We start from the raw sequence: 15757 nt of genomic DNA, 5'->3' as shown, positions 1-15757 counted from the left end.
TTCCAGTGTTGATGAATTGCAATCAGGTGATGCATATTGATCTTTTTGTACATTTTCCCACCTACCCCGTGTGGTATCAAGCAATGCAGATAGTTTCAGCTTGGTTCAAAGAGGTTTTGAGATCTCTCACGCAGAGATTTCTGTTGCCATCCCAAAAGAAGGAGAGTCAGAGAATACATGGCTAGTAGCCAGTAGCAATAATCTCTGCACAGAAGATCACTTTCCAGCACTCATACTCCTCCAATACCTCCTGCTGTGCAGAAATACTCAGTTGTCGGTCATACTCAAGTAGAAAATTGTTCTCAATAAGGATGGTTGGCGATGGAGGTCTGAGGATTATCTTGAATAAATGGATTTTACACAAAACACACAAACCAAATAACATCAACCTTTGTTCTATTAGATTGGCAACCACAGCATTGGACATGTCAAAACCTCCCCAAAGAAACTGACACTACTGTCGTTGGAAAATATAGTTGTTTTGCAAGCTGATATTTAGTTTAAAGGCAACACCATATTGGCCCAAATATATGATGTTTTATTTGAAATTATGTTTGAAATAGTGGAAATTATATGATATTCAAGGACTAGACATTTATGTATTCACAACCGCAGAGTGAAACTCTTGAGTTTTTTCTGTATTACATAGTTTAAATGTTAAAAGGCTAGCGAGTATGTAAAGTATCTAGTAAAACCAGTTTAACCAACAACCCATTTGCATGTTACGTTGCCACAAAAGGACAAAAATTCCTGGCGAGCATGAAAACAATGTCACAGAGAGACAGTTTTAAAATGTTGACAGCCTGAGAAAGAGTAAGTGACTGAAAAACAGAATGAGTGAATTCCTATCTGAGCTGTGAGGAGATATTGTCTTTTAATTTTACATAATAATTTATAAAATGTTCCAAGAAATTAGGACGTGATAAGTAGTGTTACACTCTGCCTCTGTGTGACACTGCTCATGTTTAAAACACAACACAAAACCTTGTATCAGCTAGAGTAAACAGCCTCTTATTCTTAAAAACAACCACTCATAACACAAAAAGATGGTCAACTACAAAATGAAAATATAGTACAGTACGGCCAAACAGCACAGGCCAGATGTGTGCAATGCCCTTTAACAATATTCTCAGTCATTTTAAATTATTGTGAATTAGGGATTAACTAGAATAGATGGATTAGCCCGTGGCAAATAGAATAATAACCTTTGCTCTCTGAAAAGCTTTCATAAGACTATTAACAGGCTGAACCTGTGAACACAGAGCTGGTTCTGTGGGCTTTTCTGTGGCCAAATAAAGTAAAGGTGAAATTATTACGAGGCTGCCTGTGCTCCTGAGGGTCTCTTTAAATGCTAGCGTGCCTCATTTTCCGGGGGCTGTTTGAACCCTGGTCCTCTGGAGAAACACAATGATGACTTTAAGAACAGCTGAGGCAGCCATACCCAAAAAAGCAAATTGAACACATTTCCATAAGCCGCTATATGAAATAAAATAAAAACATCACATGAATGCTTACGTAAGGTTAAATGCACAGGGAGCCTTTCGAGACTACATTTGCATAAAACTAATTTCAAGAGATCTCAAAGGTTTTATTTCCCCTCCTCAAACCCTTGAATTGTCATCTCAGGGACAGTAACTTCGTCTTTTATCTCACTTTAACAAGCCACTTTGGACCATAAGTTATAACTCTTAAATTCAATCAGCCATGTACTGAGATATTCGTGATGACTTGTTGCATCCTTGAAAACTGAACTCAATGAACACGCTCACGAATTTACATCATAATACCAGCCATATTAATTTATTTTTAATAAATTGAATTGCATGTCATAAATGTCAAGAAGGTGAGCTTTGGTTGCAACCTGCAATTAAAAATACATGAAGTAGATGACAAAGCTAAAGAGGAGCTGTAAAACTAATCAGATCCAACCTATTTACAGGAAGAAATAGCTTCTGCTATCTGTTGCTGCCTACCTGAGTAACATCGTGTACAAATATGGATGCTTAAAGGTACAATGGTGCGGTTGCAGATTGAGTACCCCTCCGCTCACTCCTCCTTTTCCAAGACTATGGTAACGTGAGCCGCCGATTGCAAAACCATGGTAACGCCATTGGCCTTGCTGGGAGGCTATCCTTACCATAATAACACTACTTTAGGAGCAACGGAAGTCAGACGGTGGCTGGCGGTACCACGGTTTTTCACTCTGCAGCTACCGCAGTTTCACAAGCGTGTCGGAGAACTACGGTGGCCTTCAGGTAAAGTAAAAACGTGAAAGGCTCTCTCTAGAGCCAGTGTTTGGTTTGTCCGTTCTGTACTACTCTAGAAATTAGGGGATTAAGAAAATATTATCGATACACATGAGTATTATGTTGTTGGATACTGTATCGATTCTCAGTCAAAGCCGCAGCCGTCGGGCCCGGCCGCTATTCGATCTTTTGGAGGTTGCAGCAGTCTCATATGATGAAGTTACTGGCATCATTTGAAACTAAAAAACCTAAGGAATCCATTGGTACCAACCATGTTATACTAGCTTGTCGAGAAGGAGGTTAAATAACGCAGCAAACTTACATTTTGAAAAGGAAAAACTGGCACAGCGATTTTCACAGGGGTTCCTTGACCTCTTTCCTCCAGATATGTGAATGAAAAATGGGTTCTATGGGTACCCACGGTACCCTTTACAGACATGCCCACTTTATGATAATCACATGTTTTTTACATGTAGTATAAATGTGTTATTTTCACCTATTCTTAAATGGTGTATTTTAATATTTCTGCAGTCTTGAATTACATAAATTGGGTATCACACGTTACACACTGTTCCTTTAAGGCAAGAACAACAACAGCTCACTTAAGTGTGCAAAGGACATTGTCTGGGATTTACTGAAAACAGACAGGGATCACACTACTGAGTCCGAAAGTGTCCAAAAATGCAACCTGGTCACGATTTGCTCGAACTACTCCTGTATTCCATCAGTGCTATAAACCGACACCTCTGGAGAAGCATAAACATCTCCAAGCCTCCTGCCTTTATGCTTTAAAAAAGAAAAAACCTTATGGTTCCGACTATGACTCACAGCACCACTTGAGCCCATGTCTGCTCCTTCTGAGTCGCTGGACTAAAAAATAATTATTTCAAGCAGGCAGAAGCCCCAGCTCTAGAAGGCTTTCAGGATGGAAAAATGAGTGGCACCACGGGGGACGTGGAGGCAACACTCAATGGTACCCACTGTGAAACTGTTTGAGAAATTGCTTTTAACACCTCGCCCAGCACTCAGTAAAACTAATGACCTCCTACCAGCATGGAGGAGACCTTTCCTATAAAATTATCCTTTCCACCTACTGTTTGGCATTTTGTGCATTCTGTTTGTCATCACAAGGTAACACAAACGCAAGTGCAGAATGATTCATATAAGTATGCCAATCAAATGGTGCTGTATGTAATATATAGGGCTGTCAAAGTTAATGTGATAATGCTTTAACGCAACTTCAGATTTTTAGGTTGTTGTGGGCTCAGTTTTAAAGCTAGAGTGAAGATACTGGTATCATATGAAACTAAAAAACCTAAGGAATCCATTGGTACCATGTTATAATAGCTTGTCACAAAGGAGGTTAAATAATGCTCTGAACTCGCACTACATTTTGGCAAGAAAGAAATTGGCATGGCCATTTTCAAAGGGGTCCATTAACCTCTGACCTCCAGATGTGTGAATGAAAATGGGTTCTATGGGTACCCACGAGTCTCCCCTTTACAGACATGTCCACTTTATGATAATCACATGCAGTTTTCGGCAAGTCATAGTCAAGTCAGCACACTGACACACTGACAGCTGTTGTTGTCTGTTGGGCTGCAGTTTGCCATGTTATGATTTGAGCATATTTTTTATGCTAAATGCAGTACCTGTGAGGGTTTCTGGACAATATCTGTCATTGATTTGTGTTGTTAGTTGATTTCCAATAATAAACATATACATACATTTGCATAAAGCAGCATATTTGCCCACTCCCATGTTGATGAGAGCAGTAAATACTTGGCAAATCTCCCTTTAAGGTGAACAGATAAAAAAATGTGCGATTAACTGTGGACAATTATGCTATTAATCAAAATTATAAATTTTAATCGATTGACAGCCCTAGTAATAAGAAAAAAAAACTATACCATTTTTGAGTTCTTCAGTGTATGTAATGCACTGCTTCTAAACAAATAGAGGCGTTTAACACCCACAGACATTCAAAATGTCCATTTTGTTAGATCATCATGCAAATTTAAGCTATGTGGCTTTTACATCACAAAATAGCCTCCAGTTCTTATTTACTGGCTTACAGTAAGTAATTAAAAATGTATTAAGATGTAAATATGATAGAAAGCACTTTAAAGTAACTCGAGTCAGTTGAGAATAACATTTGGTAGCAGGGCATGAAACTTGTCCAGCACAGTGGTTCCAAAGACACTTAGCCATATAAGCAAATATGAATTTGATTTAAGAGGTGGAAAAGAGCCTCCGAGCGATGGCTGGCTACCAGATAAAAAGAGGTTGGACAAACCAAACAACAAAATGTGAACGCTGCAGCCAAAATTTCATTTGGCTGGTGGCGGGCAGTAATTTCCGAGCCTGTTTAAGCAGTTACTAAAGCTTTTCAAACAGTCTGTGTGTTCTAGCTCATCAAGTTCAACCATGCTTGCCCGTGGGACAATACAGGAATACTTTGGCCAAGGTGATAAAATTTCTGTTGAACAAGAACTTAAACAATTACACCCAATGGAAACACAATGGGTGGGAGTATTCAGAGCAACAGCAGCTGAACAAAAGGTAAAAAAAGAAAAGTAAGGAGGAAGAAAGAACACCTGTGCTGACGGGTATCTAAACATTCAAGAGAGAGTGCACCACTCTACAACCTCCGCAACACCCCGGGGTGTCACAACAGGCTGCTGAAGAAGTGATGAGTGTCAGTACACCTGCTTTCATCGCCTAGAGGAAATATCTGAGTGTGATGTAACTGGGGAAAAGAACCAAAAATAAACCTAGTAATAAATAGTTAATCCTTTCTAAGAAAAAAAAATAATCTCTTAAAATGTGACAAGGCAGTATTAGGGCCACATTGAGGGAGGAAAAAAATCGGAGATTTCGAGAATGAAGTCATAAAATTACGAGAAAAAAGTCGTAATTTAATGAGAATAAAGTCAGACTATTTCAAGAAAAAAAAAGTCGTAATATTACGAAAATAAAGTCATTACTTTACGAGAAAAAAAGTAATTTCCTCCGCCACAAAACAGGCCATTTCCCCATCAGGTCCGTGTGGTTCTTTCTTCGGTACAAACGCAGTTTCTTGCACAACCTTTTCAAGGTCCTGATACTGATGATAATGTGGTGTTGATATGCCAAAAGTATTTTTTTATTTGTGAGATGCTCCATGTTCCTCATTTTCACACAGACGGCACGCTGCTCTATTTCCCCTCTAAAATAACACGTAAAATTACTACTTCATAATATTATAACTTCATTCTCGAAATGTCGGATTTTTTCTCAATGTGGTCCTCATACTCCGTCGTAGTATCACATACCAGATAATATAAAAAAACACTTGGTCCTTACCTGTGTCTGTGCTCGTCATGTCCTCCCTGTCCATGTATGACCACCTGTCCAGAAGCGTGTTTCCCCTCCTTGGGCGAGTCAATATGAGGGATGAGCACATCCTCCAAGCCCAGGTCAAAGCGCTTGTGCTTGGAATTGTCCGGGAGGAAGAAGAAGGCCCCGAAGCATAAGGTGATGAAGGCACTGAGGATGAGGAGGAGGATGAACTTCTCGGAGAGCCTCAACGTAGCCCTGTGGTGCGGGAAGGAGGAGGCGCCCGGCGACAGAGTGGGTATCCTGCGGCCCGACAGCGGCAGGAGAGCCGGCGTCGTCATGTTTTGATTGTTGACTTGAACTTAGCTTGGGGAGGGGTTGGGGTTGGGGTTGGGGTTGGGGTTGGGGTTGGGGTTGGGGTTGGGTTGGGGGGGGCAGGGCTAGGTGGGTTTACAAGTGCCACAGGTGTTGTTGTAGCAGCATGCACGAGCTGGTCGACTTTATTATCTCATCCCTGCTTTGATAAGTCCAGAAACCAAAAAGGGCCGAGGTCCCTCAGTGAAGGAGTGACTGGCCTGCAGGAAAACGGTCATGACGATTCTGAAAAAAGGGACATTACAGGCAAAGAGTTAGCGTTGAATGACGAGATAACGAGCTACCATTAAGTCTAAGAAACCCATTTACAGCGTAGTAGTTACTAGAGACTTGCCACCATTTTAGAAAGATCAGGGGTCTCATTTATAAAACAGTGCTTAGAATCAACACTAAACGTTGCCGTTGGCGATATGATGCAAAACTAAATGTGTGAGAGGCATCATTATACAGTACGCATAATGATGCCTCTCTCACATTTAATTTATACAATCTGGCTTCAATTCCCCATCTGCGTCGCCAATTTCACCTGCTTCCATAATGTGCGTACGCAGGGTCAGAGTTTCCGTCCAGGTGCACACATTCTCCCGTCAAGTTTGTTTTTGTAGATCACAATTTTTGCGTGGGAAGTGGCATGCGCACTAGGGATACACCGATACCGAATCGGATATCGGGCCGATACGGATTCAAATAGCTGGATCAGGTACCGATCTATTCAATTCAATGTTATGTTTTTATACTATATACCTTATTTACTGGAATTTAATTTATTTTATTTAATCCAGTTGCTGCATTAAAAAATGTAATTCCTGTTAATTTTGAAGATTTCTTACCAAGTTGCTGGTGTACGATTTATTATTTTAAATATAAAGAACAATTAAATACATTTATATCTATTTATTGGTCACATCAGCCCAGGTATTGCGATCGTTATCGGGACTGAAAAAGTCGGACCGGTGCATCCCTACCAACTAAAGCGTAGTAGTTACCAAAGACTTGCCACAATTTTTTTAGAATCTGATCTTTTCCTTTCATTTTAACCACCCTACTTCAACACAGTCTCTACTGTGTTATGTCAGAATAGAAGAGATGATACCCCTTTATACGCTTTCCTTTAGTTGTCATGTCTCCACCTTGACAGCATGTCCCTTGTAACCACTACTATCATCACACCAAACGGCTCTCTGTGACAGGCTAACAGCACTGAATTACGATCAAAACATGTAGTGTGACAAATCAAGAATGTGTCGAGTGATATAGCTGAAACATTAGAGCGATAAACAATCCTCTCACATGCTATATGGTGGATTTAATAACATGTCATCTCAAAAAATAAATCTCTCACACAGAGACACACAACCAGGGTCTGACGTTAACCTTTTTCCTCACCTGCCACGTCGGCAGGTCACTGAACATTTCTACCGGCCACTCAATTTTTTTGTCTGCCACTTCTGAAATCTAGGTAGAACGCTTTAAAATTGTAAACACTGAGTCAGTGGTACCAGACCATAGAATTTAGGAATATATCATGTAACCTTAATCCACTACTATTTAGAGTTGCTTTTTAAAAAAAGATTTCTTAATATAAGGAAAACCTGTCTGCCATGGTTTTTATTATTTTTTTGTATTTAACCTTTATTTAACCAGGTAGTACTCATTGAGATTAAGAATCTCTTTTGCAAGACAGACTTGGCCAAGACAGCAGCATTTAAACATACATTAAAGTTTCAGACGCCACAACATAAAACAAATGCAAAATAAATACATAGCATAATATCATACAAAACACATTAAAATCAAGTGTTTGAAAACAACGTTAAAGTGAAAATATTCAAAAACACAGACAGCTCCCGATTGACTCTGCTTCTACGTCTTTCATTAATGTTTTAAATTCATCAAAAGTAATCAGATTTCCCAGTTTCAACTTAGCTTGCAGTGTATTGTATGGTGGCAGGTGACCTGAAATGTTTACCTGCCACAACCAACATTTACCCTGTATTTGGCAGGTGCTAATTTCATTCCCTGCACAAAACACAAAAATTACATTTTTTTCCAGAAGCTTAAGGTATCAAGAAGAGCAATATTATCTATGACCACCATCACTACCTTCACTTCAACTGCGCATCCCTAACATTGCAGAATAAACCCAGCTTTTCTATTTTCCTTTATTGCATTGCAGAGCAGCTTTGCTATCAGACATGATAAAATAACAAGAGATGAAAAGCAACACATCACGGATGTTGTGTGGCAACAGAGAGAGAGAGAGAGAGAGAGAGAGAGAGAGGACATGCAAGCTAAATAACACTGCATGCACGTAACGGTATCTTGTGCACATCTAAACTCCTCAACCCTCACAGCACATAATACACCCTGGATGTGGCTTTATATCAAAAAGGTGCAGGACATATTATGCAGAAAGACATGCTAATATGAAGGATGGATGGATGCAAAATGATGCCAAATAGCCCCTTTAAACACCAACACAAGTTAAATAACACTGTATGCACATAACGGTATCTTGTGCTGTATTACATCTCAACTCTTCAATCCTCACTGCACATATATACACCCATGTTGCTTTATATCAACATATTGTGCAGAAAGACATGCTCATATGAAGGATGGATGGATGCAAAATGATGCCAAATAGCCCTTTAAAACAGCAACACAAGCTAAATAACACTGCATGCACATAACGGTATCTTGTATTACAACTCCTCAATCCTCACAGCACATAATACACCAATATATGTGGCTTTATATCAAAATAGGTGCAGAGGGCTATATTGTGCAGAAAGACATGCTAATATGAAGGATGGATGGATGCAAAATGATGCCAAATAGCCCCTTTAAACACCAACACAAGCTAAATAACACTGCATGCACATAACAGTATCTTGTGCACATCCCATCTCCTCAATCCTCAATCCTCACTGCACATATACACCCATATATGTGGCTTTATATCTACATATTGTGCAGAAAGAGATGATAATATGAAGGATGGATGGATGCAAAATGAAGCCAAATAGCCCCTTTAAACAGCAACACAAGCTAAATAACACTGCATGCACGTAACGGTATCTTGTGCACATCTCAACTCCTCAATCCTCACAGCACATATGTGGCTTTCTATCATAAAGGTGCAGGACATATTGTGCAGAAAGACATGGATGCATGCAAAATGATGCAACATAATCAGGTATATATTAATGCACTAAAGGCTTTTTAACATGATGTTTTTAATGTGGTAGTTTTCCATCTGCATGTCTCTGCGTGTCCACACCAGAATACCAAGTTCATCCTCACAGAGCCAGTCTGTCTGTCTCTGATACAACACAATGCTACATAGCAAGCTAACAAGCAGCTAATGGAGGCTTGCAGAGAAAACACGAACAATAAACTACCAGAGGATGAATAAATACTCAAACATGCATGTTTCTGTTTGCTGATATTGAAGGTTAAAAGCTATATATGTGGTAGAGACTGTGGTCTTTCATTATAGCCTGCAGCTGTCTGGTTAAAGGATGCTAATGTTAGCAGAGAGGAGCTGCTGTCTGAGCTGCTGCTGCATCACCTTTTCTCATTTGCTCGGTGAATACCGAGGCCAGTCGTCGGGATTCCCGGTGTGAGAGGTTGTCTCCGTAGCCGCAGCAGGTGTCCTCATAGTCTCCTGGCTCCGGTTGGACCGTTATCCCCGGTTGAAGCAGCTTCTTCAGAGCCACAGAGGAGCGGTATGAAGCAGCAGCTCCGCGGACGATGAGAGGATGTTGATGAGAGAGTCCGCTCTGAAGGACTGCAGCGACGGACTGACTGAGAGGCTGCAGGAGGACTGATCTGCTGCTCTGAGGATCCAGCATCAACTACTCATCCTGACACAGTTAGGGACCGTCTGACAATTATGTTAGAAGAATTACTGTATTATGATGGTTTATTATGAGAATGTCACACCCTAACCTGCTGTAGGATGAACTCCCTTTGAATCAGTGATGATTATGTATAATGCTGTAATGATGCTGCGCAGACTAGTGATGGGAATTCAGGCTCTTTTTAGTGAGCCGGATCATTTGGCTCAGCTCATCAAGAAGAGAAGAGCCGGCTCCCAAACGACTCTTCCTTTTACTTCACTTCTGCCTTTTATAATTCAGCTAAATTTAGCGATGTTTTGACATATGATCAGTAATTGTGCACATATATCACTTAAATTATTCAATATAATTATACTAAACCTTACAATTTCCAGAATACCATAATTTGACATGCCGCTTCGTTTCCAACCATCACTCATCTTGTCTGCTATTCGTGCACCGCACCACACTGCACCACACCGCAACGCACCGCACCGCAACGCACCTCATCGCACCGCAACACACCTCAGCGCACCGCACCGCATCGCACCGCAACGCACCTCATCGCACCGCAACGCACCTCAGCGCAACGCACCGCAGCGCATCGCATCGCATCGCACCGCACCGCACCGCACCGCATCGCACCGCAACGCACCTCATCGCACCGCAACGCACCGCAGCGCATCGCATCGCACCGCACCGCAACTCACCGCATTTGTGACATCACAAATGGACAGATATCCTAACGGCTTGTTTCAAACGCACAGTTTCTCCCTAGTGGTGGAGGAAGTATTCAGAAAGTACTCACTGCAAAATTACTCTGTTGCAAATGCATTGCATTGAAAATGCTACTTAAGTAAAGGTATGAGAGCATAATAAGGAAAATATAGGCTACTTAACGTATTAAAAGTGAAAGCACTCAATGCATAAAAATGTCCCCTGTGACTGTTCATTAGATTATTAAGTACTACAGTAATAACACACTTTCAAAAATACTCTGTTGCTAGTAAAAGTCCTGCATTGAAAGTATGCATGTATGCATTTTCCCTGATTATACTTGCATACTTTTACTTAAGTATGCAAGTAAAAGTATGCAAGTATTTTCCCTAATTATACTTGCATACTTTAACTTGCATACTTGCATGCTGCTGCTGCTGCTGCTCGCTGATCCAGCATCAACTACTCATCCTGCCCAAGTTAGGGACCGTCTGACAATTCCGTTAGAAGAAGAATTACTGTATTATTATGGTTTATTATAAGAATGTCACACCCTAACCTGCTGTAGGACCAACTGTACCTCCCCTTGAATTAGTTAAGATTATTTATAAGTCAAGTCAAATTTATTTCTATAGCACATTTAAAACAACATGAGCTGACCAAAGTGCTTTACAGACATAGGCAGAATAAAAACAGAATAAAAACAGGTCATCAGAGCAGACAGAAAAATCACACACATCCACAGACAGAGACCAAGATAAAATCCTTGAGTAAAAGACTGTTATAATGAGCATTATAAAATGCCAATTAGTAATCACAATTCAAGTACATTCAAAAGCCAAAGAAAAAAGGTGGGTCTTGAGCTGTGCTTTGAAAGACTCTATAGAGGGAATAATGTATAATGCTGTAATGTTGCTTTTGCATGCAAATGATGTAGCCCTCCCTAGTGGTGGAGGAAGTAATCAGATCCTTTACTTAAGTAAAAGTACTAATACCACACTAAAAATACTCTTGCAAAAGTCCAGCATTGAAAATGTAATAAAAGTATGCAAGTATAATCAGGAAAATGCCCTTAAAGTATTAAAAGTAAAAGCACTCAATGCATAAATATGAGCCCTGTGACTGTTCGTTAGATTCTTAAGTACTACAGTAATACCACATTATAAAAATATTCTGTTGCATTCTTAAATCACTGATAATAATTTATAATGCTGGAATGATGCTGTGCATATATTAACTTAATTTGCTCAAATTATGCACCCCTTATGTAGGAGTGGAGGAAGTATTCAGATCCTTTACTTAAGTAAAAGTACTCACTGCAGGATTACGCTGTTGCAAATGCATTGCATTGAAAATGCTACTTAAGTAAAGGTTTGTAAGTATAATAAGGAAAATATAGGCTGCTTAACGTATTAAGTGAAAGGACTCAATACATAAAAATGTCCCCTGTGACTGTTCATTAGATTATCAAGTACTACAGTAATAACACACTTTCAAAAATACTCTGTTGCAAGTAAAAGTCCTAAAGTATGCAAGTATACAAGTATGCATATATGCATTTTCCCTGATTATACTTGCATACTTTTACTTAAGTATACAAGTAAAAGTATGCAAGTATTTTCCCTAATTATACTTGCATACTTTTACTTGCATACTTGCATGCTGCTGCTGTTGATGAGAGACGGACTGACTGAGAGGCTGCAGGCTGCTGCTGCTCGCTGATCCAGCATCAACTACTCATCCTGCCAGAGTTAGGGACCGTCTGACAATTCCGTTAGAAGAATAATTACTGTATTATGGTTTATAAAAAAAAATGTCACACCCTAACCTGCTGTAGGATCAACTGTACCTCCCCTTTTGATAGTTTAACAGTATTTATATAGAACTTAAACCTGCTTTATAATATAAAAGACATGAAAATCTCACCTTTTTACATTATGTCCCCTTTAAGTGAAAGGACTCAATGCATAAAAATGTCCCCTGTGACTGTTCATTAGATTATTAAGTACTACAGTAATACTACACTGCAAAAATACTCTGTTGCAAGTAAAAGTCCTGCATTGAAAATGTTACTTAAATAAAAGTGTGCAAGTATAATGACCGACGTCATTATGCAGACAGTAATGAAAAGAGTTTAATATCAACTTTTGTCAAACAATTAATCAAAAGAATGTACATAATTTTTAATATCTCTGAGATGCAATTCGTTTAACCAGGATGAAATTATGTTACGCACTATTCAAAAACAGTTGAGACAATTGAGTCCATTTACTCGTCATGTCACTACTCAGCCTATTCAAACAGTTGTATTGTGTCTTCTGTGGCTCTTGAGGATCTCTGTCAGTCATGAGAGGATAACCCTGATGACGTCATTGTGATGTCATCAGGGTTATCTCAGCTGAGGGCATGCAGACGTCAAATTCACAACAGAAAGTCTGTGTTACAGCTGGAGTGTGAAAGATTTACCAGGCAGCGAGACTCTAGTGGAAAAGATATTATCAAATTGCATTATGGGAAATGTAGGATTCAGTGTTTTCAGGGCAACTAAGGACTAAAAGTCAAAATGTCTTGACTGCTGCTTTGATTATTATTATTTTTTTGTCGTACACCTTTAAGTTCTAATATTTTTGTCAAGTCACTCCATTTGTAAGAATCATATTTATCAAGTCCAGAATAGAGTGCTGCATATGACGTATTTTTTTGTAGGCCAACCCGTAAGTTAGCATTGCCCTGTCAAAGAGTATACAAAGAGACGAAACTCAAGTGTTTTTTTGACAACAGCCGCTGCCACCATTTTGGACTGAAAACGCTTATTATATTTATACGATTGAAAATTACCGAAGTTGCCCTTTAACCTTTACATCCAATACACCCTAAGTTAAGGCTTAAGCACCAAGCTGAAGACATGCATATATTGTATCACTACAGTCAAGTACAGACATAAGTGACTTGCATAAATCCGTAAGCAAAAGAATAATAATCAGACAAATAACCAGATGAACTAAAACAAGAAAATGTGACATCAGAGAGAGATTCAGCTGATGTCTTAGTCATGTTTTGGCAGCTTCACTAAGTGCAGCAGCAGCGCCCTGCTGTATTCACTACAGAGCCTGAATATATACATCATAAATGGTTGCTGCACAAAATTGAAAAATCTTATCAAATGCACTCTCCTTTATCAAATGCAGCCTGAGCCGTGCTGCCCAGAAGGACACAGTTGATCATATATCAGTCCCCCGGTGTCTGCCGAGACCTTCCTTTCCTTTTCTTGGCACTGATGACGAGTACTCCATCTTCTGTTTTAGCAGAGACACACCGCTGAATGTGAGACAGGTGTCACTTTGCTTTCAGGAGCGTTTCTTCAACTCTCAGAGCAGTTTTCCTCTTCGCTCCCCCCCGGCCAAGAAAAAACCTCCCAGCCAAAAGCTCGCTCGGTTTTCTCCGCAAGTGAAGGGTGTAATTTGTTAGAAACCTCAACGATGACACTTCTCCTGCTGCTGAATGGCTGGCTTTCCTGTGGTGTTACTTGGGCGAGGGCCACGAACCTGGCCTGAACCACAAAACTCTCAAAGACACGCCACCGACAAAGGTGACCATGATTTGTTCCACTGTGTTGAGTCTTAGAGCACCGAACTTCCGTTTCTCACTCCGGTAGAACGAGTGTGTGCAGCACAAAGCGACCACATAAACATACAACCCACCATTTCAACATAAGTACATATTATACAGAGATGGATGATTGAGAGCATGAGAAGGTCTGCAGGCCTTGGGCAGAGTTGAGTGGGTGTGTAAGAAAAGCAAATGTACTGTTGTAGCACCACTGTGGTGATGTTTGAACAGTTTTCAAAGGGATTATTTCTTTGGTAGAAACTAATTCTAGTGAAAACTAGATTATCCAGAGGAGCTGGAACACTTTCTGGAAAGAGATGTTGCTGTTGCAGTAAGCCATGCTAGCATCGTGGCTCTGGGAATGGCAGCGTTGATCAATCGACCACTTTGGTCTAGACCATAGACTGTATATAAGAAGCGGACGTAGTCACTGTGATGTCACCCATTGGTTTGTGGACTGCCGTTTGGAAGCCTCAAGATCGGCATTTTGGCCGTCACCATGTTGGATTTTTGCAACCAAAAGTGACACGAGAGGGTGGAGCTAAGTACAGTTCTGGGTGACCAAAATGTCACAATTGGCTTTCATGAACTGAAAACACGGACAACTCCCAGACCGGACAACGCCGTGTTAGCGACCTGTCAATCACAAGGTAGCCCCACACTAAAGCATCCCCTGCTTTATGGTCTATCTGACCCTAAATGGGACCATAATTTACTAAATGAACATCATGCTGTATTGAAGAAGACTTGAAACTAGAGATTGAGACCATAAACTCATGTTTACAATGTAAACGTTTGTTACGTAAGAAAGTCTGTGAAGGGCGGTTGCTATTTATTTATGGTAGTTATATTATTGCGTTACGTTGTTGAGTTACGTTGTTGAGTTACATTATTGCGTTACGATGCTGCGTTACGTTGCTGCATTACCTTGTTGCGTTACCTTGTTGCGTTACCTTGTTGTGTTACCTTGTTGCGTTATTATTTCTCAATCTTAACAAATGAGACCATAACTCATGGAGGATTGTATTTCTTCTCCTTTGTCTTTCACAGTGAGCGTTCCATATTGAAGTAGAGCTTAGCAGGCAGTTAGTCGGTACTGTGACACTGTCAGCCCACATACCAAAGTGAGCTTTTCTCTGACAGGTAATCTATCCACGTATAAAGTTCAACCATAAAGACAGTCCTAGAGTTTTTGCTGAGTGTGGAGACAGCCGGCCAGCCGAGTCCATCAGCTGGTCCTTGAGCTGCCACCGGCTGCAGCCTTCCTCTCAGCACCAACAGCATGACCGCTGGGACGTATGATTTACAGGACACCCCTCAGCAAGTGAATTAGCGGCAGTGCTGCGGCGTGCAGTGTCGTAATCACTGTGAAGTCCTCCCGTCGGAGCGGCATCATCACTATGAGTCACACCGGTTGGGTGTGACGCCAGCGCCGGTGTGGGTGCAAAGGAGACACCACACACAAAAAAAAAAAAAAAAGAGCTGAGCAGACACAAAAAGGCTGACAGCTCCCAAATCACGGCCAAGTTTTCAGAGAAGGAGGGTGTGTGGTGTCCTTTGCTTCAATGCATCTTTGATCATCGTTGTCAGAGGGATGGATTGCTGGACTGGGAAAGGATTTATCGCACATTTCACACCCACAAGGAA

The 15757-nt window shown here is 40.5% G+C and overlaps 1 protein-coding gene across 1 annotated transcript in view; it reads right to left on the bottom strand.

Annotated features, from left to right (window-relative positions):
* man1a2 (mannosidase, alpha, class 1A, member 2) overlaps positions 1-9898 on the bottom strand; it is a 166576-nt gene extending 156678 nt beyond the window's left edge. Inside the window, exons 1-2 of the mRNA XM_074657812.1 lie at positions 9514-9898; positions 5592-6164 (exon numbers count right to left, since the gene is read on the bottom strand). Of these exons, the coding sequence (XP_074513913.1) occupies positions 5592-5905 (314 nt within the window). The 5' untranslated portion in view covers positions 5906-6164; positions 9514-9898. The remainder of the gene's footprint in view (positions 1-5591; positions 6165-9513) is intronic.
* Between the last annotated feature and the right edge of the window lie 5859 nt (positions 9899-15757).

The sequence above is a fragment of the Sebastes fasciatus genome, chromosome 14, assembly GCF_043250625.1.
Source record: "Sebastes fasciatus isolate fSebFas1 chromosome 14, fSebFas1.pri, whole genome shotgun sequence".
NCBI classification, from domain to species: domain Eukaryota; kingdom Metazoa; phylum Chordata; class Actinopteri; order Perciformes; family Sebastidae; genus Sebastes; species Sebastes fasciatus.
This window is presented reverse-complemented; position numbering and strand designations above follow the sequence as displayed.